The 26,175-nt window shown below is 43.5% G+C and overlaps 1 protein-coding gene across 3 annotated transcripts in view; it reads right to left on the bottom strand.

The window, feature by feature from the left end:
* Positions 1-12,187: 12,187 nt before the first annotated feature.
* Positions 12,188-26,175, bottom strand: part of LOC149322981 (neural cell adhesion molecule L1-like) — a 109,994-nt gene continuing 96,006 nt past the window's right edge. For 2 of the 3 annotated variants that reach the window (XM_089485762.1, XM_089485778.1), the window contains 3 exons: positions 20,186-20,314; positions 18,589-18,661; positions 12,188-14,567 (listed from right to left, as the gene is read on the bottom strand). In XM_089485762.1, coding sequence (XP_089341888.1) covers positions 14,339-14,567; positions 18,589-18,661; positions 20,186-20,314 — 431 coding nt within the window. In that variant the 3' untranslated portion in view covers positions 12,188-14,338. The remainder of the gene's footprint in view (positions 14,568-18,588; positions 18,662-20,185; positions 20,315-26,175) is intronic. The other variant, XM_089485770.1, reaches the window with a different exon arrangement.

Below are 26,175 nucleotides of genomic sequence, written 5' to 3'. Positions count from 1 at the left end.
CCCTTCAACGTCTATTGTCTCTGTTTCAAAGGCCAGAGCTCTAGGGAGGAAATGCTACTAAGGGTCAGCCATTTCAGCATCAAATGTCATGACCAGTGCATGGCCCTGCCAGTGAATCTGCCGGTGCAAAGAGCACTACTGTGTCTGGAGACACCAAAATAATATGTCATCTCTCTTTCTCTCCCTCTCCCCCCCCTTTCTTTTTCTTTCTCTCTCTCAACACAGACACACACATGGATTTAATGATTTACTATATATCTCAGATAGGCCCAGGATATTCAGTTCACACAAGAATATGCACCCAGCCTTTGCCAATCCAGCGAAGGGCATCACTAGGATGGTGCAGGGGGTGCAGACTGCACTGGGTGAGAGGGAGTGGTGAACACTCGGTGGGGTGATTGGTCCTTTCCATCCATCCAAAGACATACTTGACCATCCCCCTCTGCCAGACAAGGTGTCTTTGTCATCCATTGGCTATGGGCATTAGTGGGAGTAGGGTGCTGATGTGTCTTGGCAGCTCCTTCCAGGCAGTGGCATCCACACACCAGGTGTCACCAGATGCGAGGGGCAGAATTTCCGGGGTGGCGTACGCTCCCTCCCCTGTGCAGCCCCATCCTTTTCCTAGTGGCCACTGGTGGGAAGGGGCTGTCTTCCTGGTCCAGTGGGTCTGCTGGCTTGGCAGGAAAGTGAATCACCTAGTAACGAGAGGAGGAGGGATATTAAAAAGTGATCTGCACCGGGTATTCAATATACTAAGTATGCTACTGAACTCGGCACTTTCCTCATATTTTTGACTATGCCATCATCCTTGTTCATCAGTGTACTGGCTGAGGCTGATGACAGTTGTAGTCAAAGACACCTGGAGGTAAATAGATGATAAATGTAGCAGACAATTCAACCAGTATGGTGCAGGGTCTCTCGGGTCCCAAGACATTACAGGGGATTTCTGGGTGCAGCATTTGGATCACAGGTAGTCACATATGATAGCAGTGCATTGTAAGAGTGCATTGCAAGAGATCTGGAGATAGGGGGGATAGTGTGTGTGAGAGAGAACCTGTCAGATCATTCAACTGTTACAATGGCATCCTCACTTGTCCAAGCAACTATCTAAGTTGCTTATGCATTTGGGGTGCCCTTGTTTCAAATTGGGGTATCCAAGAAGGAAAGGTCTTTTCCTTAAATCTCCCTTGGGTGCAACACAATTATAGGAAGGAAGGAAGCCACGACAGCTGTAGTGAAAATGTGATTTCCCTGCAGGGTTTTCATAACCAACTCTGATGGAGGAGCTGTCAAAGTTTCCCATTATTTCATAGGTCATGGATTCATCATTTTTGAATAGGGGTTCACCAAAAACATGACATTTTCTGATAGAAAGGAACTCAAAATTGCAGTTGCAAATTGCAGAGCTTGCAGTATGGCAAAGCAAATATATCAGGAAAGTCTAGAAACTTTTTTAGAAGTGCTAGATAGGGAAAGGAAAACTCTAAGCAAGTTAGTAAGGTTCTTTAGTCTTCTTCCGCTGGTTGCCATCCAGATGTGCTGGACTACAGTGTGACAAATTGAGATGGTGGGAACTGTAGTCCAACACATCTGAAAGTGCTAGTTTAAAGACGGTCAGGCTGCTCGCCTGTAACTGTGATGATTATACATTAAAACTCTGTCATTGGATTGGTGTACAGTAATTCAAAACTGCACTAATATTTTTGGTTCCTGGCCTTGTGTTGCAGCTGTAAGTCATTTTCTTCCTTCTGACTCAGCTGGAGTCTTGACAGATTTATACTAAAGATCTCAGGTTTAAAAATATTCAGATCATGAACAGACAATGCAGGCAAAAGAAGCAGCTTTATTTTGGCCTGTTTGTTTGGGCCGTACTTATGCTGAAGAGGAATTTAAACAAATAGCATGAAACCTTATTTAGGAGAACCTTCCCCTGGATCAGGTGATACCAGGGTTCTGTCTACAACCCTTGATGTTACTGTTCCCTGGGTAATCTACTTGCTACATATGGTCTTCTCCTACATAAACTCCTCTGGTTATTCTGACCTACTATCCCATCAGCCTAGCATGGCTAATGGTCAGGATAAGAGTTTTAGTTCAAATAAGGTACAGAGTGTTTCATGTTGGCGAAGGCTGTTGAACTATGAAAAGCTTTTAAAATCACCAAGTTAAGTTGTTCTCTTCTCTCCCTGTTTTTTAAAGTCTGTAAATCTAACCCATTGCTTTGTGAATTTTCAGTTGTGCTTTGTGAAGGTATTGGGCATATTTGTGATTGTAGGCTACATATTTAGATGTGTCCTCTGAATCCTATGACATTTTGCTGTCTTCACCAGCATTATGTACTTTAATTTTACTCTTTGAATCTCCTTTTCCCTCCCAGATTTGTTTATGGATGTCACTCAACCAGAACCTTACAGATCTGGTCCATATATGCTCTTGGGCTTATTTAAGAGTTGGAACTGAAAGGTGCAAAGCTGGAGTGGTGGGAAACCTGGCTGAGCCATCTTCCCTGCTTGTGTTAAGTGTGACAACTACCACAGGTAAGTTATCTACAGACTACTGCAGTGAGGTTCTCTACAAAAAGCTTATTCTATACTAGATCTCTTGGCATATTAGATGACACAGTTTCTATATTGTTCTCCATCAGCACTGAAGAATTAATACAGTTTGACATACTCTGATGTTATGGAATTCTGGGATTTGTAGTTTTATGAGATATTTAGCCTGCTGTGTCAGAGAGCTCTGGTGCCATGACAAACTATAAATTCCAGGATTCCATAGTACAGAGCCATGGCAGTTAAATCAGTGTCAAATTGCATTAATTCTGCCATGTGGCAGCAGCCTCTGTCCCACCACACTCACAGGTACATTTGGTGGGAACATGAAAGAGGGCCTTCTTGGTGGTTGCTCTTAGGCTCTGGAACTCCATTCCTAGAGAGGCTAGACTCACTCTCCTTGCTATCCTTGTCTCTGAAATGGGAAGGAGGCAGCATATAAATAAATATAATAATAATGTCACCCAAAATTAGGCTTGCCATATCCCGCCTGGGGGCGGGACTTTCCCGGTTTGGGGCGGGTCCACACGGTCCCGCCCCGGTTTGGCCCCGCCCCCGGGACCCCCCCCCTCCCAGCGAGGGCCTGGAGGCTGGGGCTTGGGAGAAGCTCTCCCAGGCCCCTCTGGAGGCCTTGGAAGCGGCTCCGCGATCACGGAGCAGTCCTCCAAGGCCTCTGGGGCTTGGGAGAAGCTCTCCCAGGCCCCTCTGGAGGCCTTGGAAGCGGCTCCGCGATCGCGGAGCAGTCCTCCAAGGCCTCTGGGGCTTGGGAGAAGCTCTCCCAGGCCCCTCTGGAGGCCTTGGAAGCGGCTCCGCGATCGCGGAGCAGTCCTTCCAAGGCCTCTGAGGCTTGGGAGAAGCTCTCCCAGGCCCCTTTGGAGGCCCTGGAAGAGGCTCCGCGGTCGGAGCTCCAGCTGTGGGGTCCTCCAAGGCCTCTCCAGAGGGGCCTGGGAGAGCTTCTCCCAAGCCCCAGAGGCCGAGGAGGAGGCCGCTTGCCACCGCGGCAATGGCCGTGATGACAGGCGGCCCCCAAGCTCCTTCCCGGCCTGGGAGCAGCCCGAGGCTTCCTCCCAAGCCGGGAAGGAGAAGGAGGACAAGGTTCAAAAATGTGGGACCTTTTTTTTTTTTTAATATTCCTGGCCAGGAAATTAAAAAAAAAAAAAAAAAGTCCTACATTTTTGAACCTTGTCCTACATTTGTCCCGGTTTGGAGGTCCTCAGCTATGGCAACCCTACCCAAAATCTTCTCTCATGGTGCACATTACATAATTTTATATATACAGTGTTGTGTAGTGGTGTGAGTATTGGACTATGACTCTGGAGACCAGGGTTCAATTCCCAGCTTGGCCATGAAACCCACTGGGCATCTCACATGCTCTCAGCCTCAGGGGAAGGCAGTGACACATCTCTTCTGAATAAATCTTGCCAAGAAAAACATTATAGGATTGCCATAATAACTCAAAGGCACACAACACACGCATCCCTGGCCTGCACCAAGTGGATGTGTATCCTAGGATGGCCAGAGTGAAGACTAGAGAGGGCACCTGTACTTTTAACGGTTGTGTAAAATAAGCAATTTTGGGAGGTGTTACTTGTTACTTGGGCTACATCTACACCACAGAATTAATGCAGTATAACACTGCTTTAACTGCCATGGCTCAGTACAATGCAATTATGGGTTTGGTAGTTTTGTGAGCTATTTAGCCTTCTCTGTCAGAGAGCTCTGGTGCCATATCAACCTCCAAATCCCAAGATTCCAGAGAATGGAGTCATGGCAATTAAAGCTGTGTCAAACTGCATTCATTCTGCAGTGTAGCAGAAGCCCTGGTGGCATGACAAGCAATGCCAGTTGAAATTCCTTCTTTGACACAGCCATTAAAGGAAGAGCCGCATGTGGGTTTTCAGTCCAACAATACTATCTAATATCTAATCACAATACGGAATGACATACAGAAGCTGTGTGTGTGTGGCTGTGTGTCCCATGCCTTCAAATTATTTCCAAATTATGGGAACCTAAGGCGAACCTATAATGAAGTTTTCTTGGCAAGATTTATTCAGAAGAGGTTTGCCATTGCCTTCCCCTGAGGCTAAGAGTGTGTGACTTGCCCAAGGTTACCCAGTGAGTTTCATGGCTGTGCTGGGATTCGAACCCTGGGGTCCAGAGTCATGGTCCAACCCTCAAACCACTAAACCACACTGGCTGTAATACTAAAACTCCAGGGTGGTTAATTCAACGTGGCAGGGTTTCTCCAAAGCTGGAAAAGCTGGAAAATTTTGCATTAAACAGGCCACAAACACTACTTGGGAGTCCCTTGAGGGGACAATGTTTTGCATACAGTGCTGGCTGTCAACAATTATTTTTGTTCACTAAACTGTCATTTAAAGAAAAAAAGAATTAGGAGTTACATTTAAATCAATTTGCCTCTTCCCAGACTTCCCTCCAGGGGCCTTTTCCTTAATACCGAAGGAAGAGCATTAAATATTGTAGACACAGATAGCAGATAAAAGCAATTACTTGTCGTCAGATACTGAGTGTAAATATTTTAAATTTTTAAATAATATAAATATACTCTTCTCCCAATGTTATATACACCCTTAATCTGTCAACAATGTGTACCTCCACACAGACCAAGCAGACAAATGGTAACACCAAATTAAAAATGCACACAGATCTAAAATCAGGAATGGCAGTATTAAAAAGCCAGTGGGAGAATATTTCATCCTCCCAGGACACTCCTACGACTGAGTTTAAAGGAACAGTTGAGATACAAAGAAACTTCAAAGAGAGATTATAGCAAAGAGATTGCTGCCTGACTTACAATTCAGCTGGAAGCATCACTATATCACCAGAGATTTGAATCAGAATCATGGTTTCTTATCACGTTATTTGTGTTAATTGGCTTATCTCGTTTTTTGCCTTACTGGGAACAGTTGGGTGAATGGTCAATGTTAACAATTTCTGAATGGGAACCTGGGCGCCCATGTCTTCTCATTGTAGTAAACAAGAAAGGGGGAAAATAATCATCATCATGTGGCATCTTAACATTATGTCTGTTGTGGGCAGATGAATAAATAGATAATGGTTCCTGTATGGTCTTAATCCACAAAAGAGAGACAGTGTGGTGTAGTGGTTTGAGTCTTGGACTATGACCAAGGTTTGAATCCAAGCTTGGCCATGTAAACCCACTGGGTGACCCTAGGCAAGTCATGCTCTTTTAGCCTTAATAATAATAATAATAATAATAATAATAATAATAATAATTTGTTTTATTTATATACCGCTATTCCAAAGATCATAGTGGTGAACAGCAAGTAAGCTAATTAGCAAGCTAATTTGCCCCCAACAGTCTGGGTACTCATTTTAGCGACCTCGGAAGGATGCAAGCCTGAGTTGAGCTTGGGCCCTTTTGCTGGTCTTGAACTCGCAACCTTGTGGTTTTGAGTGAATGGCTGCAGTACAGGCATTTAACCACTGCGCCACCAGAGGATGGCACTGACAAAACCCTCTCTGAACAAAACTTGTGAAGAAAATCCCTTGATAGGTTCGCATTAGGGTTGCCATAAATCAGAAACAACTTGAAGGAACAGAACAACAATCCACAAAAGCTAGTGCTTGAATAAATTGCTTAGCTGTTGTTGTTGTTGTTGTTGTTGTTGTTGTGTGCCTTCAAGTTGTTCCTGACTTATGGGAGACTCTAAGGTGAAGCTATCACAGGTCACCCATTGGGTTTACATGGCCAAGCCAGGATTCAAACCCTGGTCTTCCAAGTCCTAGTCCAGCTCTCACACTTCTATGCCACACTTGCTCCTATTATTGGTTGTTCAGTGTTTTTGGTTTTGCTGCCACAGATTAACACAGTTACCCCTTTGGAAACATACAATAACATCCAAAATCCACAAAACAGGGATACCTTTATCGGCCAGCCAAAATGCACAAAATACATGTTGCAAGCATTCAAAACACCACTGGCTTCTTCATCAAGAAAAGATTTTAAAAATCACACAAGAGGAAAAAAAGGAAAAGAAAAAATTCTGATGATGTTAGTCACAAGCCTATATTTTGAAGGTATTTCTGTTCTCTGACACAGGGAGGTCCAAATCTCATGAGCACAGTGGGAGATCTGAATGTGGCCAAATGTACTGATAATGGCTGCATCCGCACTACAGAAATAATCCAGTTCAACACCACTTTAATTGCCGTGGTTCAACACTACAAAATTCTGGGGTTTGTAGTTTTGTGAGACATTTAGCCTTCTCTGTCAGAGAGCTCTGTTGCCACAACAAACTACCGATCCTAGAATTCTGTAGCATTGAGCCATGGCAATTAACGTGGGGCCAAACTGGATTATTTCTGCAGTGCAGCTGCAACCAATTTCTTTTCTTTCTTCAGCTGAGTCTCAATACCTCATTGGTTCCTTGTGCTGTAATAATGTCATCCTGAAAGGCAAATGTATCTGCTGGTGTTAGGTGCAAACTGGAATCAAAAGCCACCTTTTAAGTACTGTTTCCATCAAATCTGGCACAAGGAGGAGGCAGACGGTTGCCTTTGTACGGCCTCCATTCAGAGGAGAGTGCCCTTCAGATTCAGTCCTGCCACTTAATCAAGGGCAAACATTAATCTGTGATTAACGCTTCACTTGATTACTCTGCCAATTACATTGAATAAAGATTGCCCCTCTTGTCCCCTTTCCCTTAATGTGCAGAAGCAGTGATCAAAGTGGGAGGCTGGCCTTCCCAAGGAGATACTAAAGGTTGCTAGGAGAGGGAAAAAGCACCTCCCACTCATTTTTCGTGTTCCTCTTGATTGGACCAAGATGGCAGATTGACAGCATGCTCAGCCCAGGCCAGTTTCCCAGGACGGCATTGACTAGAGATTTAAGGCTGCATCCGCACTGCAGAAATAATCCAGTTTGATACCACTTTAATTGCCATGGCTTAATGCTATGAATTGTAGAAATTGTAGTTTGCTGTGGCGCCAGAGCTCTCTGACAGCAAAGGCTAAATGTTTCACAAAATGACAGCTCCTAGAATTCCATAGCATTGAGCCATGGCACTTAAAGTGGTATCAGATTGGATTATTTCTGCAGTGTGGATGTAACCATTATCACACTAGGCTTGTAAAATATCACAGTCTCATCAGCGATTCCCAAACTTTGGTCCTGCAAGTGCTTTGGACTTTAACCTCCAGATGCCCTGGCCAGCATGGCCAACAGTCAGGAATTCTGGGAGCTGAAATCCAAAACATCTGGAGGGCCAAAGTTTGGGAACTACTCGCAGGTCTAGTTTGCACTGCAGAAATAATGCAGTTTGACACTGCTTTAACTGCCATGGTTCAATGCTATCGAATTCTAGGCTTTGTAGTTTTGTGAGATACAGTGGGCCCTTGTTAGCTACTGGGGTTTGGTTCCAGGATCCCCCGAGGATACCAAAATCCGTGAATGTTCAAATCCCATTAAATACAATGGCATAGTAAAATGGTGTCCCTTATATAAAAGGGCAAAATCAAGGTTTGCTTTGTGGAATTTATATATATTATTTTAAAGCAGTGGATGCTTGAATCAGTGGATAAAAAAATCCATGGATATGTAGGGCTGACTATGTTTAGCCTTTTTGGTCAGAGAGCTCTGGTGCCACAGCAAACTCCAAATTCTAGGATTCCATAAAATGGAGCCATGACAGTTAAAGCAACATGGAACTGCATTAATTCTGCAGTGCAGATTTGACCTAGGAAATGCAAATATACCAGGTTGGGGACAGTCATTATTGAACAGCTCTTCCAAATTGCCGTGGTTCTGCAATATGACCACATATTGGAACTGCTTCAGGAGGAACATATTGCACCTGGAAGAATGGGAAAGTAGCATGATTGAGAGGCCTTGTCAGGTTTTGCCTTTTAATGAAAAAAGTGCTCCAGCAATGAATGGACTACAGACAAGCTGCTGGACAGACACAGCATCATGCGATAAGGTATGGTCACAGATGCTACTATCCTGCTCTAATTCCACTTTTCAAGCCTCATGTGATAAAGTCCTAGGTGTTATGGAATATATGTGGATGTGTTCAGTTTTAGGTTTGGCTTCTCCCTGATGTACTTGTTCTCTGTGTTCAAAAAATGTTATTTGTAAGCATCAAGAAGTGTTAGAGTCACACAGAGTGACTAGGTGCCCTCCTTTTCCAGAACATGCTCTGTAGACTGAGGGAAAGTAATAGTACCACTATATCCTGTTTCGGTCAGGCCTCACCTAGAATACTGTGTCCAGTTCTTCTGGGCACCACAATTCAAAAATGATAATGAGAAGCTGGAGCGTGTCCAGGGGAGGGTGACCAAAAAAGTTAAGGGTCTGGAAAAAATTTCCTATGAGGAGCAACTTATGGAGCTAGGTAATGCTATGTTTAGCCTGGAGAACAGAAGGCTAAGAGGTTATATGATAGCCTTGTTTAAGTATTTGAAGGGGTGTCATATTGAAGATGGAACAAGCTGTTCCAGAGAACAGGGCCTGGAGCGATGACTTCAAACTCTTGGAAAAGAGATTTCAGCTCAAAATTAGGAAGAACTTCCTGACAGTAAGAGCTGTTCAACAGTGGAACACACTCCCTCAGAAAGTGATGGAGTCCCCTTATTTGAAGGTTTTTAAAGAGAGGCTAGATGGCCATCTGTCGGGGGTGCTTTGATTGTGAGTTCCTGCATGGCAGGGGGTTGGACTGGATGGTCCTTGGAGCCTCTTCCAATTCTATGATTCTATTATTTCAGTCTTCTGTCCAGGAAGAATTTCAAAATATCCTCCATTTTGAGCATTAGTAAGAAGCATGATTTATATGAGTGTTTTTTGCTTTGATTTGATAATGTCCTACATTTTTCTTGAATGCCTTACATTTTGTGGTGCTTTGTCCTCCTTTGTGGTTAGGATATCTGGTCACCCCTGCCTGCAGTCTGAAGTGGGAGAGCCCTGAAACAGACTGGCCATCTCTAAGGGACCTGGTCCTGAGATACTGTGGATCCAGGACTGGCTTAGAGGAAAAGCTTAGTATCATTCTAAACTCTATGTGGCAGTGAGTTGTTGTTATTTGCTGTTGAGTTGGCTTTGACTTATGACGATCCTGTAAATGAGACACCACCTCCCAGACAGCTAGTTATTAATAGCCCAGGTCATGCAAACTCGGGGTTGTGGCTTCCTTGATTGTGTCAGTCCACCTATAGTGCAGTCTCTACCAAGCAGGCAGGAGGTTTACATTTGCCTAAATGCCTTTTTAATAGAATCATAGAGTTGGAGGAGACCTCAAGGGCCATCAAGTTCAATCCCCTGCTATGCAGGAATACACAATCCACAACACAAGCTTCTGCATTTTCTGGGTGGTTGTAGTTGTACAGAGGTGATATAATATGTAGCCCTCTGACCCTGACATCAACTGCAGTCCCAGGTGCACTGTTTTGGAGCTTCCCTAAATATGGCTAGCAGTGGGTAGGGAGTTGGATTGATTTCTGCATAATGGAAGAGTACATGGCTGTACTGCCTGTTTTGTGACTGGTTCCACAAGAGTACAATCCAGTACTGCAGTCTCATTACACTTGTGTAGTTTTCTCCAACTAGTGAACTGGATCTTAGTTGTATCTCCACATTGGCCAGCTCAAAGAGGTCTGATATAAGTGTAACTGGTAAATAAGGTGGGAGATTTCAGGATGCCACTGAGACTGTTCCTAGAAAGTGCTCAGCAAGGCAGTCCATCACTATGCCATGGGAACAGTGGAAACCCCTTGAACAGCAGAGGTAGGAATATCGGTATGCAAAGGGATCATGTAGCACCTTTGAAACTAAATGAGGCCAGGTCGGAGCCACGGCAACCACATGCTGCAGCCCCAATCTGGCCTTTCCAGGGCGCAAAAGCCATGGCTTTAAGGTGCTCTTTTGAGGCTGCATTATGTAAACGCAGCGCCAGAGGAGCACATGATGCTGCGCACCATGTGGAGTGGTGTGCAAAGTCACACTGCCATGGGACAGAGTCAGGGTGTGCATTGTATGGATGCCATATCCTGACTCTGGCCCCACGCCGGCCTTAATCGCTGGTCTGCATGGCTCCTGAACGAAATATGTTGTAGCATAAGCTTTTGTAGACTTCCCCAGATGCATGGAATTATGTTCCTCTTTAGGGGAGCAGGTTGTTGTTGCTGTTGTTGTTGTGTGTGTTTTAAAGTTATTTCCAGCTTATACCAACCCTAGGAAGAACCCGTCATGGGGTTTTATTGGCAAGATTTGTTCAGAAGGGGGTTGGCATTGCCATCCTCTGAGGTTGATAGGGTGTGTCTTGCCTAAGGTCACTCAGCCAGTTTCATGGCAAAGCTGAGATTCAAACCCTGGTATCCAGAGTTATAGTCCAATGCTCAAACCACCACACCATGATGGCTCTGGTTCTCTCCTCTAGGCAGTTTGGATGCATTAGGGATAGGGGCTCAAATCTCCTCCTCCACAATATCTGCCCCTTCCCCAGGCCCATTTCAAGTTTTTCTATAGTTCCATGCTTCCCCTCTACACAGAGAAGTTCCTTTAATGTGCACCTTGCCATTTAACTGGGTAGCAGAGAGTGCATTACCAAATATGAGTATCCCTCTCCATCTACCTTGCTCATCTTCCCAGTCCAGGAGGAGGATGTTCCTCCTATGGACCCTTTATAGGCTGAACTGAAGTAATTTGTAATCCAGATGAGGCCCACACGATGGATATTCCTTTCATGTCCCTTTGAACATTGCCCCAAGAATGCCTGGAAGTTTTTGTGCAATGACATCATTCCAGAGTCACATGCAAAGGAGCAAGAGGTTCCAGCAAATTACATTGGGCCCTTAGTATATGCTGGGGTGTGGTTCAAGGACCCTCGGTGGATACCAGAATCCATGGATACTCAAGTCTCATTAAATAGAATGGCATAGTAAAATGGTGTATCTTATATAAATGGTGAAATCAAGGTTTGCTTTTTGGAATTTATATACTTTTAAAATGTTTTGAAGCTGTGGATGCTTGAATCTGTGCATAAAAAAATCCATGGATATGGCAGGCTGACTAAAAACAGCCATCCTGGAAAACTGTCTTATATAAACTCAAACTGTTTGCTTATGTATCCCACTATTGTCTAATATGATTGGAAGCAGCAGCATTCCAGGGTCTCATGAAGAGTGTTTTTATAAAATAATACCAATGTCCCCATTATGTCAACTACCTGATCCTTAACAAAAATGGAGCCTTCTGCATGCAAAGTATGTGCTCCATTACCAAGCAGCCTCTGTAAATGAGTCCAGAGGAACTGCCCAGTGCCCAGAAGGAAATTGATTTTGTTTTGACAGCAGTTGGTAACTTCCCATGTTGTTGTGTGTCTTCCAGTTGTTTCACAACTATGTTGACTCTAGGTCAACCCTGTTGTGGGTTTTCTTGGCAAGTTTTGTTAAGAGGCGGTTTGCCTTTGCTTTTCTCTGAGGCTGAGAGCATGTGACTTGTCCAGGGTCACCCAGTGCATTTTCATGGCTGAGTCGGGATTCAAACCATGGTCTCCAGAGTCGTAGTTCAATGCTTAAGCCACTGTACCACGCTGGCTGTCAACTTCCCATAGATGATGGCTATGATAAATATTCTCACCAGACCTATTTCGCCCCATCATTACACCATGCAAGCTCCAATTTCAGCATTTATTTACCATTTTATAATTCTGTTTATATATACATATATATATATAAAAAAGCCATCAAGAGAGAAAGGTAGATAGTAACAGACCTGACAAAAGAGAAGAATACACAGGGCAGGAAGGCTTGGGGAAGGGAGATGGCATTACATGTCAGGAGAAAAAAGACCTTTTTAAAGTGTGTGTGTTTTTTTTTCCTTATTTTTTTCTGTTTTTGTTTTTAATTCCAAGCCACCTAAATAGACCAACTAGAAGACTTCAAAACACCAGTCCTAAGACACCTAAAACAAACTCGAGCACAAGGGTTTGAAATATTTACAGACCAGGGAAAAGACAGGGTTTCTTTCATGTAGGATTGCTCAAAACATTGGAGTACTTTGATCATTATCATTGTTATTTTTCTTATTATTTTTAAAAACCTTTTTATGCAAAAAAAGCGAGGATTGATTTCATCCCCGACAAGCAAAAGGAAGGGAAAAAAAGAGGTTACATCGGACGGAAGTGGAGATGGGGGCACGGGTTGATTCGGTGAAAGAGAGGCCACTTTTGAAAGACAGAACGTGTCGCAAGGCAGCTGCGTGAGATGCATTCAAGAAGCAGGGGGATCTTGGGGTGTTTTTGTCTCTGTTGTTTGGGGAAGGCTAAGAGGGGACAGGGAAAGAGGTGTGTGTGTGTGTGTGTGTGTGTGTGTGTGTGTGTGTGTGTGTGTGAAATGGTGTAGATCAGACCTAACAGAAGAAACTATGGATTTTGGTCATCAGAAAAATGAGGGATATGAATTGACGTGGCACCCAAGACAGAGAAAGCAAAGGGGGAATTCAGCACCAGAAAGCATCAGAGCTCTGACAGTGGTTTTCAGACAGTATTTCAGGGCTCCCTAGCCTCTTTCAGAAGCTTATCAGGTCATCTTCAATCAGTGATGGTGGGGACAAGCTTTTCTTACGTATCCATTTGCGTACCACTACTGGTTTCCCTCTGTAGCTTTTCGCTATGGGGGATTGTTCCTAGTGTACAGATGGTGTTCATATAGGGCAACAAAAACAAAGCCCAACAGAACTGGCCAGTGCTCTATGAGGAACTGAGGTGGCCCTGGAATACGTCCCAGCGTCCTCTGCAATGCAAAGGGTCCTGTGGCAGGCATGCAAGAGGAGCGCTTCAGCAGACAGGTTGAAGCCAGAAAGGTTTTCTCAAGGTAAAAAGTTGCAAGGCTGCTGTTCTAAAGGAATTTCTACCTGGGCAGGGCATGGTTTGGCAAATGGGGGCCAAAAAATGGGGAAGAAGGCTGGACAGAACAATGGAATGGAGTCCAGGAGTTCCAGTGGAGCACACTGCAGTCATAAAAATGTGAGGATGCTGTCAGTTGGAACTGGATGGTGGTAGAATGAATCAAAAGACTCGGTTCTTTTTGACTCTGTAGTCCATTGATGTGCAATCTTTTCTCAGCACACCAGATTGGGATCCCCCTAGGCTTCTCACTTCCCCTGCTAGCCACCCTTCCTCTTTCAATGGCCAGGAAAAGACCCCCATGCTTTCCAGCCCTTTCTCTCCCACCAATGCTTCCGTCTCTTTCCCCTTTCTAGGATGAGGACTGGACTTGGTAGCAGCACCAACTAACATCACCCTCCCCTAGACACACATACAAATAAGAAATATTTCTGGGCAGGGAGTGGCTACGCAGATCTTTTGGCAATTTTGAACCCTGATCCCCCACCTATTAAGAAGCTCTGTTTGCTTCTCGGTGAGGCGCCCACCCCTTGGATCTTGTCATCACCCTTCATTCCCTGCCACACAAATATACACACATAATTTGGCTGAGGGACAACTGTGGGGTTTTTTTTTGGGGGGGGGGGGGTAGGGTATGGAAATGAGAGGCTGACTTTGCTCAGGGTTGGGTGAATAATTTTGGGAATCCCCTGATTTTCTAACCCTCCTTGATTTGTCGAGGAGGGTCAGCAAGTAAACAAAGGGGGTGAATTTCCCCAATCACCATTTTCCATTCGAGAGAAAATTATTTCTTTGTTTCTTTCCCTTGATGAGGAGGGGGATTGTCCCTATGTCCTCCCCCCAATAATCCACAGGGAAATCCTCTCCCCCCAGGGGTTCATTTCTTGGGGAAAAGCCCCCTTTTTACTCCAGGGCAGTGACCACATTGGTGGGGCTGGTTGCCCCCGAGCTGTCATTGCCACCTCCTTCTTTGCCCTTTTGCCCGCTGTACTGGCCAATGAAGGAGCCGTCCTCATTGAACTGGACATCCACGCTCCCACCATAGTCTGCCAAGCTGTCGTCGCTTCCCAAGGCCTTGATATCACCATTCAGGGAAGGCTGGCTGCTTGTGAAGGGTTTCTCCTCATTGTCACTGCAGGAAGCAAGGACATGGGGAGAGAAGAATAGTGAGAAGGAGGTAAAGTAAAGTTGTCAAGCAAGTCCAGTTCACAAGAAGAGAATCCTCAAGGATAAGTGTGTCAATGCTATGGTGTTGCATGCAAAGGAGCATATTGTGCACATGACTGTGTGGGTCCATGTGAACATCATGCATGCAAATGTGTGCTAAAGTCGGAGAGCTGATCACCACAATACAACAGGGCTTTGCATCCTCTGGAAATGACAACATGGAAAGCTGCATCTCTGTGATGGGTTAGAGGCTGCTCTCGGGAAGGGCTTCACCCTGCACAGTGCTTGGGCAGTTAACTTTTAAGAAGTAAACAGTTACCGTTCTAGTTCCAAGCCGCCAAACAAATACTTTGTTATCATTATAATTAAACTTTTAAAACAATCAATACATTGCTTTCCTGTTTCTGAAGAACAACTAAAATAGTTACAGTACTCGACTTTAAAAATTTAAATGCAACATGCTACAGTGGACTCTTGAAATCTGCTGGGATTTGGTTCCAGGACCTCCTGGGGATACCAAAATCCATGGCTGCTCAAGTGCCATTGAATACAGTGGCATAGTTAAATAGTGTCCCTTATATAAAAGGTTTGCTTTTTGGAATTTATATATTTTTAAAATATTTTCATTCTGTGAATGCTTGAATCCATAGTTTCAAAATCCACGGAAATGGAGGACTGACTGTATTAGCCTCTGGTCCAATACACACTCTTCCTCCCATCTTTAGTTATACCATCTAGAACACTGACAACAGAATATGGGGCTGCAGTACAAAGTGTAGCATCAGCCACCACTTAAAACATGTGATATTTCTCCCCAACCATTTAGTGAGGCCACAGAACCTGAACTTTAAAAGTAACTAAATGTCTAGTCATACCTTTACCACAAAAGGAATGAAGTTAGTCTTCCTTACATGACAATTATAATGTTCATTTATACCTTGGCTATTGGAAAGATGAATTGATTACAATAAACTTGGTGTTTCCTGGTTACAATTAAACTTGGATTAAGAAGCTGGAAAAATAAATTAATTATAATGAATATCTTACTTCCAAGTTCTGATCCTGTAATCAGTTTGCCTCAAAAACATAATTTTATAGGAGGGAATGTAGAGATACAGACTGAATCTCCTTTATCTGGAATGTGAAAATCTGAAATACTCCAAAAACCAAAACTTCTTTCATGGGTGGCTGAGATAGTGACACCTTTGCTTTCTAATGGTTCACTGTACACAAACTTTGTTTCATGCGCAAAATCATCAAAAATATTGTATATAACACTAACTTCAGGTGTATATGAAACATAAGGATTTTGTGTTTAGACTTGGTCCTATCTAAAAGTTAGCTTAGTACATAATGTGTGTATAAATTTCAAGGGATGCCTGTCCCCAAATTAAAAACAAAAACAAAACATTTTCACAAGCTGGGAAGAGCGCTTCAAATAAGTAGCAGTAGTTGTTGTGGTTGTAGTCATCTGGGAGGCACCACTCATCACAATTGTTAAGGCATGTTCGAAAGAGTTTTAAAATTAGCCTAAATTCATTCTGTCTGTCTGTCTGTCTGTCCGTCCGTCCGTCCATCCATTTCACTTATTGAATTTATGCCCTACCATTCCCCTGGGATGGAATCATTAACACATCTTTTTCATACAATTTTTAAAAAATATTTGAGGCTTGCTTGTGAAAATGTCCTCACTTTGCAATCGAGACAGTGAACAAAAGTGAGTAAGAGAGAGAAGTGTGAACATACTTGACACATCCAGCTCTACCCTCCACAGGCAACATGCTGCCCCAGCATAACCCCCTTTCCCTCTTACCTCTCCAGGGACCTGCAGTAGCAAAGCAAGATGTTGGGGTGGGGGAGAGAAGAAACAAAGAAAGAACTAGTGTCAGATTTTTAGGGGGGGAGTCAGCAGGGGATAAAGGGCAGAAATGTATGCATGAAGAGGAGTAAGTCAATTAAGCATTAGGACCGCTATACAGGGCCCCTCATTTCTATTCACTTGTCACCTCTTTGCTTTACCCCAGGGACCAACCTTCAGCCAATCCTATCATGTGCCATCCTTGCTTTGCATACTCCTTTACTGGCTTCTTTGTTTATGGGTTCCTCTAGCCCTTCCTCTTGTCCTTCTGTTGTAGATTTGTGTGTGGTCTGTGCCTGCCAGTCATTCTGACGTATGACGACCCTAAGGTGAACCAATCATCAAGCTTTCGTGGCAAAATTTGTTCAGAGGAGGTTTGCCTGAGACCGAGAGCATGTGATTTTCCCAAGAGCACAGGTTTCATGGCAAGCTGAGAATTGAACATGGTCTCTAGCATCGTAGTACACTAAAACCACTATGCCCCGCTGGCTGTACATTTATGAGTACTATAACTGCATAAAGGGTCTAAATATCCTACAGGCACCAGATTCTGTCTGATCTTGGAAGCTAAGCAGAGTTAGCTCTGGTTAGTACTAAGATGAGTGAGTGCCAATGAATCCCAGGTGCTATTAGCTATATTTCAGAGGAAGGAACTGGCAAAACACCTTTGAGAAAATCAGAGGTACCTTTCCAGAGAAATTCAGGAGCTGCTATAAGTCAAGAGGCGACTTGAAGGGACACACAGGTATAGCTGTGTAATGCTGGCAATGTACTCAGGCCCTGGCACTCTGTTGCTGCTGTGTAATTGCTAGTACTTGGTGCAGCCAAGCTCAAAAGCTCCTGAGGCTGTAGTGCTGTCAACAGGTCGACACCTGTTAGAGTCTCAGGAATGCAACACACTTTGTTTTCCAGCATCAACTAGTTAGTTAATCTGAGGAACTGATAAAGATGAAAAATTTGTGGATGATCTCCACTCTTTTCTCATCTCTATCAAGCTGGCTGTTTTGTCTGGCTCTGGTTCTGCTACTTTACACACTCAGCCTTACCAGTGGATTGAGTATTAGATGCTAGTGCTCAAGAATATGTGTACAATGAACCAAACAAACATGTACTGAATTAATCCAAATTCCATGCCAAGTAACTCTGAACATCCTACGCAGTAACACTTGAGCAAATTTGCAACAATGTTCATTTTTACAATGTAGGCTGCTGCCACACTGCAGAATTAATGCAGTTTGTCACTGTTTTAATTGTCGTGACTCCATCCTGTGTAATCCTAGAATTTATAGTTTGTTGTGGCACCAGAGCTTGCTGATGGAGAAGGCTAAATATCTCACAAAACTACAAATCCCAGAAATCCATAACATTGAGCCATGGCAGTTAAAGTGGTGTCAAACTGGATTATTTCTGCAGTGCAGATGCAGCCTTGGTATTTTTTTTTTACCAGTCATGGGAGAAACAGTAAACGGAGGAATTCTCATTCTTTTAAAAAAATAACCCAAGAAAGCAAGTTGAGACTCTTGAAAAGCAAACATTCTGTGGAACCCTGGATGGTGTAGTCAACAGATGCGAAGGGCCATCAGAGGTAGGCCCTCAATGTCTACCCTCAGTAGGTTCATTTACAATAAGCATAGCATTGTGTTGAGAATGGGTCATGCACCTATCCAAATAACCATGTGAATTGGCACTTGTTCACATCTCAGAACTGGACCCTGAATTCAAGTCCCTGGTTTATGGTGTGTGTGTGTCTGTCTGTCTGTGTCTGTCTGTGTTTGTCTGTCTGACTGACTGACTGTCTGTCGTCTTTCTAGCCCATAGGTGGGAAATGTGCCGCTCTCCAGACATTTGTTGGACTATAGCTTCCATCATCCCCTTTGCTAGCATAGTCAATTGTGAGGAATGCTAGGGGCAGCAGTCTAGCAACATCTGGAGGGCTGTGGAGTTCTCACAGCTGGGTGAGACAGGCATGCATCTCTCACTTGGAAAAGTTACATTGATAGAAGAGGGGTCTGGGTCGTCTTGTTCTTGGGAAAAGGAATCTATTCCATCCTTCCCTGCCCAGCCCAGCCCAGGTCTATTTACTCTCTGCCAATGAGAGAGGCACCACCACTTCTCTGTCTTATTGTACCTGTACTCTCCAAAGGTCTCATCCTTCATGGGCCTGGCCTCTGAATCAACCTGGGTGTCTTCTTTGTCTTTCACTAGAGTAGAAGAGAACACACATAAAATGAGATGAAAGCATTGGTGGGCAGGGACCATCCAAAGCAGGGGTTTGGAACTGGGAGTGGTCAAAGCCTATGGGGAAGACAGAGAAGAGTTGTACAGTCTCTCATCTTGAAGGGCTATACATCTTCTCTGCCTCGCTGACGTGACAGAGGTGTTTGAGGGAAGGCCCCACAATTCCTGGGGTACAAAGGGCTGTGTGTCAGGCAGGACCAGAGTGTTCACAATGGACAGCAGTTTTTCAGAGAGCTGGAGATAGCATGACAGAGACAGATATTGCCAAGGGATTACAGCAGGGATGGGGACCTTGTGCCTCCTTTGAATTCTCTTAGACTTTAACTCCCATGCTCCCTCTCCTATCCTATGTTGGCTAGAGCTGATGGGAGCTGCAGCCCCAACAATACCTGGATGGTCACAAGTTCCCCACTCCACTCATTTCTTTTGCTCCATCCCTAGACAAGCTGGGTTTTTCTAATTTTTTATTGGCATTTTTATTTATTTATTTAAAATCTGCAAATTCTCTTTAATTCGAGACTATGGTAGGACCAACTGGCCCCATCATGCTATTTTCAGGTGCTTGGGAAAATTCTCCATTCTGGAGCTCTAGGTGCTCTCAGGACAGAAAGACAAGTCCTAAGAGCAAAGCTTGGCATCATCATTGAAAAAGCTAATACATTAGTGTCAGAAATGACAAGCATTTCATTGCCTTTAGCTGTTACTCACTGGCAAAAATTACCGTAGTAATACATTCCTTCACATTTTATTTTCAATTTTTTTAACATTTTAAATGGCCAAAAAAATTCCTTTATATGACCTCTCTTCAAAGTCTTCAAAGAAGGGTCTGTTACTCATTATGCCCCAAACCTTAATATTTACCTAGTTCTGCAATGATTCAAAAGTAAAATGGCTGTTCATTCTTACTGCCCACCCAAGCAAAAACGTAAGGAGGAATGACGTCACTTTAACATATTTCTTCCAAGCGGAAAATAAGAGCATTTCACCAACACGAAAAAAGCAAGCCAGGTTTTAGCTGTCTTGGCTTCTCTGCAAGGATCCCTGAGAGCTGTAGTTTTTGGAGCTCACTGAGAATCCAACAGAGTAGCTCTTACTACTGGTACTGCCCAGTCATCCTTGAAGGAAGTGATGATGGCCAAACCCATTTAAGCTGGTGGCACAATCATGTCCTAACCTCAGCCAAGCTGCTCTCCCCAGCATTTAGAGTCATTCATCCCGACCCAGCTGGTCCAGTGCTGGACCTGAGCTTGGGGCATGTAGGTCTCTGCTAGGTGAACTTCACCAGCTCCCCTCCCCATCTCTCAGGTTCAGCTTTCTCCTCCGGTAAAATGGGAACGATAACAACCTACCTCACAGGACTGGTGTGAGGACGCACGGCACCAGGCACACACTAAAAGCGCTATATAACTGCTAAGTGATAATAGCCTGGGGGGAGGCCCACGGGGGGTCTGCTGCGAGGTGCTAGGGTGGGGCTGGGGGCACCTCACCCGAGTACTTGCCGCCCTTGCTGCGCTTGATGAAGCAGAGGAGCACCAGAACCAGGATGAGGAGGACGATGGCGCTGACAAAGCCCACGAACCAACCTTGCGCAGCAAAGCTCCGGTAACTCTCTCGAACTGGGAAGAAAGAAAACAAAGGAAATTAAGAATGACAAAAGCTACTAAAGGGGTGGGGAAAAGGTGGCCCTAGGACCATAAATCCTCTCTCACTCTTGACTTCTCCACCCTTGTTGTTGTTGTGTGCCTTCAAGTCATCTCCAACTTATGGCAACCCTAAGGTGACCCTACCATGGGGTTTCCTCAGCAAGAGTAACTCAGAGAAGGTTTGTCATTGCCTTCCCCTGGGGCTGAGAGTGTGTGATTCACCTGAGGTCACCCAATGGGTTTTCTTGGGTGAGAAGGGACTCAAATTTTGAGGTCCAGGAGTCGTAATTCAGTAAGGAGCCCTGGTGGTGCAGTGGTTAAAATGCCTGTACTGCAGCCACAAGGTTGTGAGTTCGATCCTACAGAGCTCCAAGGTCCACTCAGCCTTCCAAAGGTCAGTAAAATGAGTACCCAGCTTGTGGGGGGCAATTGGCTTACACATTGTAAACTGCTTAGGGAGTGCTAGTTCACCGAGAAGTGGTATAGAAATGTACTTGCTATTGCGATTCCTACTCAAGCTGTTATGCTGGCTCTTTGTTATTACGTCTCTTCAAATTGTCTCTGACATATGGCAGCCCTCTGCTAGGACTTTCTTTGCAAGATTTGTTCAGAAGAGGTTTGCCTTTGCTTTTCTCTGAGGCTGAGAAAGTATCACTTGCCTGAGGGCATCCAGTAGGTTTTCATGGCTGAGCAAGTGATTTAAACCTTCATCTATGGGAATCCTAGTCCATGAGGCAAACCACTACACCACAACAGTTCTCACCCTTTTTGTAGACCAATAGGGAAAAAGATGTATTGTCTCTCACCCTAGAAGTCTTCAGGAGCAACCACTAACCATTTTAGGATTTATTTTTTTTTGAAGTTGTGTTAGGTCAATATGCACAACATTTTATTGATTCTTACACAGAAGACACTAGGGGGGATGATTGATCCATGGTCTAAGCAGGTTTCCATACTCACAGATTTCCTGGTGTGTAAGCACACCACAGGAGGGCTTTACTGCTCCAGTGGCAAATGTGGCAATCCCACCCCCCGCAAAAAAAAAAAAAAAACCCACAAAATGAGCACTACTAGTTTAAAACTAGGCAGGTTGAGAGTGCTTGTATATATTAAGTTGCCTAACAACGTATGGTGACCCCATCAATTTCATAGCGGTTTCTTAAACAAAAGGTAGTTTGGCCAGTTCCTCCTCTGAAATAGCCTACAGCACTTAATATTCATTGGCAGTCTCCAATTCCTAACCAGGGCAGACCCTGCTTCTCTTCCAAGATCAGACAGGATCTGGTGCCTTCAGGGTAGTTAAGAGTCTGAGAGTATGCACCCTGTTTTGAAGCCAGTTAGTGCTTCCTCGTTTTAATTAGTGCTTCCGTGTTTTAAAGCCAAAATGCTGTTTTAACTTGCTTTGTTTTGTCTTGTTACTCTCATGCTGCTTCTGAGAGTGTGGTGTAATTGCTTGGACATTAGATGACTCTGGAGACCAGAGTTTGAATCCCTGCTCCACCATAGAAACCGCTGGGTGCCACTGGACAAGTGACACTCATTGCCTCAGCTGAAGGCAATGGCAAACCTCCTCTGCACAAATCTTGCCAAGAAAACCCTGTGATAGATTCTCCGTAAGGTTGCCATAAGTCAGAAGAAACTTGAAGGCACAGAACAACAACATGCTGCTAAGTTCCAATGGCAATGGGGAAGAGAGCAGCATCTCCTAGTGATTTAGAGGAGTCACAATGCAGCCCCCTTGACCCTGGAAATGTGCCCACCCCAGAACTGCTATGACTGACCATGGTCCTCCAGGGATTTGGGCAGTTTTTCACAATTGTTCCATGGAGGTGTGAGATTGAACCTGCAACCTTCTTTGTGTAAAGCAGGTCTTCTACCACTGAGCTACAGCCATTTCCTTACATCTATAGCTTTGTTGTCGTTGTGTGCCTTCAAGTTGTTTCTGGCTTACGGTGACCCTAAAACAAACCAATCTTGGCAGGATTTCTTCAGAGTGGGGTTGCCATTGCCATCCTCTGAGGGTGGGGGAGTGTAATTTGCCCAAGGTCACCCAGTGGGGTTCCATAGCCAAACCAGGACTCGAACCCTGGTCACCAGAGCCATAGTCCAACACTGCGCTTAGTCACCAGTTAATTCTTCTTTGCCTTTACAAAGCAAAAACTATACATCTGTATAGACCATCAAGAAGTGGAATATATCAGAAAAGAGAGAAGAAATGAGGGGATTCCTTTCTCCTTGAAAGATGCCATAGACATAAATGCTTGCACACCAGATATAATACTTTTTCATTTCTCTTTTTTTTAAAAACAACCATCGCTTTTCAAACAGTATGTCTAAAGAATACTTCAGGCCTGCTGAGGTTTTTTTTTTAAATAAGGTTCCCATGATGTTTTAAAAAGAATGACAGACAATTATCATTGGACTGGATTTGGAAATTAAGTGTGTCTGTCTGTCCATCCATCCACCCAGCAATCTGTGACAGTTCAGAAAACAATATTGGATGGATCAACAGCCGTGCCTCCAGATTCTCCATCTCATTTATTTCTTACATTTTAAAGCTGTTTCAATAAGCTTTGCTCTCTTTACAGGCTGCAAACAAATTCAAATAATAAAGTCTAAGATTTAAAAAGAGAATGGAGACAGGGCAAAAGAAAACCGCAGCAAATCCAACTACAAAGGATAAACGCAATGCACAATGATCTAAAAGAATTATAAGTATTTTCTATATGTCTGGGGAAAGAAAAAGGGTTGCAATTGGTTGGTGCAGAAAAACACAACATACGCTGTTATTTACAGGCAGTGAAATGGGGGGGGGGGGGGGTTACCAGTATCTTTCTATTTATACTTCTTCTGTTCTTCCCGCACAAATCTTTAAGGCAGCTCACAATAAAATCAACACACTGCAAACAGAGACAGTGGACAAGTGAAGGGATGGCTGAAAAACCACGAAAAACCACAAAAATAACTAGAAATCAATAACCAAACTACTAGCAGCGCCCGCATTATGGCATCAACCTGGCAACTCATAATTAAACACAGCTAAAATTGTGGGAGAACGTAATAGTTTCCTTGATGTCTAAAAGCTGATTAAATAGGTGCCAGGCAAATGGATCACTATCTCTCCCTCCCACAGCTTGGAGGGAAGGCAAAGCGAGATAATATGCCAGCAACAATTTCAACAGAAGTCTCTCTCCATCCCCACCCCCAAAAGCCTCATATTCCAAACCAGCCCAAACCTAATATATTTCTCTTGCTTTCACACATAGCATGTCTGCCTAAAATGGACTCTCGTGCAATATAAACAGCAGCTGTTAGTTTTTATCCCTTTGTCTCTGGCAAAAAAAGGGAACAATGCCTCTCTGTGTCTTCTTGGCTACAGCCTTTAAAATATTTCAAGTCAGTCATGAATTCCTTGCCTGCTTCATCTTTTCTAAAGCCCAGAGAGAAGCAGTTCATTCAGTGCCTCCTCCCACGTCTCACTTTCTGACAGTATGAATCTGACACGTTTGTCAGATCACAGCAAGTCCTTCCTCCCCTTAAAGATGTCACATCAAATAACAACAGCCATAAATAATACATCACAAAACCTATTAAAATTCCCAAGAAACCAGGCAGCAGGCAAGGCTCAAGATGATGAAAATAAATACGAGTAGGCTTGGAAAACCTACATCTTTAAAAATACAATTGATAGACTGTAAAGTACCAGCTATGAATTGACGCAGGTACTCATTTTCTTACACACACCCCTTTTATATTGTCCTTCTCAAAAACAATTTAATAACAACTAGAGAAGAAACCTTGTGGTGTGATACCTCATCCGTTCTGAGTTACAATAACTGATTCTAATGGAAAAAAAACAACCCATGAAAGATGAAGCTTCCTTTGTATCTTTCAGGGGCAGAAATTTCAATTTCCAATTTGAAATGGGTGCCAAATTGATTCACATTTTAATGAGAACCTAGTAATTTGTACTTCTTGAAGCAACACAAAATGCAATGAATCTTTAGGTATTCACACTTTTCTGAACTTTGCTTTTATCTGATACAAAAATGAATACAAGGGTACATGCTTTGGTGCAAGCCTAACCCCAAATATGTATATATTCCTTATATGTATAATAAAAGCAGTGTAACAAATGCATAATATTACAGAAAACTGCTTGCAAAAGATTGTTTTTAAGGCCACACACACAAACATAGATAAAAGCTTTTTAATATTCATGCAGCTTTTTTTCAAAAATGCTAAATAATAAAAAACAAACAAAATGAAATGTATTTAAGATTAGAAAAATGAGACACCGAACAAAACAGAAATGGATAAAACTCATTCATCCCTAGTTAAAACTGGTCTTCCTTGAAGGCAATTGCTTAACTCAGTGTTCAGACTATTTGCTGCTGTTGTTCTTAACTGGATAACTGCTGTTTTTGATTCTGGCCTTGATTTTACTGTTATGTTATGATTGGTACATATATTATTGTTTTTTATTTCTTTCTCTGAACTGCTTCAAGAGAGCTTTCTTGAGACAGTTATATTAAAAAGCTGATTAATACACAACAATGTTACACAATCCTACAAATGTATGTGGTTAATACCGAAAGCTGACTGTGAAAAGGAGAAGGTGAGCTTTATATTCAGTTGTGTCCCAGCAAGGAACAGTGCTGTGACACTTGGGACTTCATCACAAGCTGTATTCAGGCATTAGTTCCTCTGCATGAGTGAAGGGAACAAGGCTCCGTTCCTGACCTTCCTCTGTTGGGAGGAAAGGTCTCAAAAGGAGCTGTAACCATGCTCAGAGGAACATGGTCGCAGAGATCCGGGTAACTGTAAACTCTGACAAGGCAAGACCTTAGATTGTGTTGAACTCCTTGTGTTCCTTAACAGCTCCTGTTTAGACCTCCTCTGACAATATGAGTTGGGAGTGGGAAGGAATCGGATAGGTGGTTCTTTGCTATCCGTACTCAGGTAATGAGAGGAGCACCTGAATAGATTGGTTGTAATGTGGATTCTACAGAAATGGTTCTAATGTGGATCACCAAAGAAACTAACTCCCGAATGGCCTCTCCACCCGCAATAGTAATTTCTTACTTGTATTCAGTGGGCCCTTACTATCTGCTGAGGTTTGGTTCTAGGACCCCCTGTGGATACCAAGATCCATGGATCATAGAATCATTGGAAGATGTTCAAGTCAGATTATATATAATAGTGTACAGTAGTAAGATTTGTTATTGTTCAAGTCAATCTCAACCCATGGCGACCCTATGGATGAGACATCTGTAAGACCCCCTTGTCCTCTACTACTCTGCTTAGTTCCTGTACATTCATACCCATGACTTCCTTAATAGAGCCCATCCATTTAGCATGCAGCCTTCCTCTCTTTCTATTTCCCTCCACCTTTCCTAGCATTATTGTTTTTTCCAGTGAGTTATGCCTTATGATGTGTCCAAAGTACGACAGCCTAAGTTTTGTCATCTTGGCTTCCAGGGAAATTTCTGGCTTGATCTGCTCTAGGAGCCATTTATTTGTCTTTTTGGCTGTACATGGGATCCTCAGCACTCTTCTCCAGCACCGCATCTCAAATGCATTGATTTTCTTCCTATCTTGTTTCTTAACTGTCCAGTTCTCACATCCATACATGGTAATAAGGAATACAATGGCTTGTATGGTTCTAACTTTTGTGCTCAGTTGTGTAACTTTGCATTTTAGGACATTTTTTTATCTCCCACCCCCAGGAGCCATCTGTTATACTGCAAACAGATGTCTAGGAGCCAACCATCTCCTTTTTGTTCAGATAAATTAGTGTGCACCTACACATGGCATTCTAAGGGCCAACTCAT

The sequence above is a fragment of the Sceloporus occidentalis genome, unplaced genomic scaffold (genome assembly GCF_023333645.1).
Source record: "Sceloporus occidentalis isolate IW3139 unplaced genomic scaffold, rSceOcc1.0.p SCAF_1, whole genome shotgun sequence".
Classification (NCBI taxonomy): Eukaryota; Metazoa; Chordata; class Lepidosauria; order Squamata; family Phrynosomatidae; genus Sceloporus; species Sceloporus occidentalis.
This window is presented reverse-complemented; position numbering and strand designations above follow the sequence as displayed.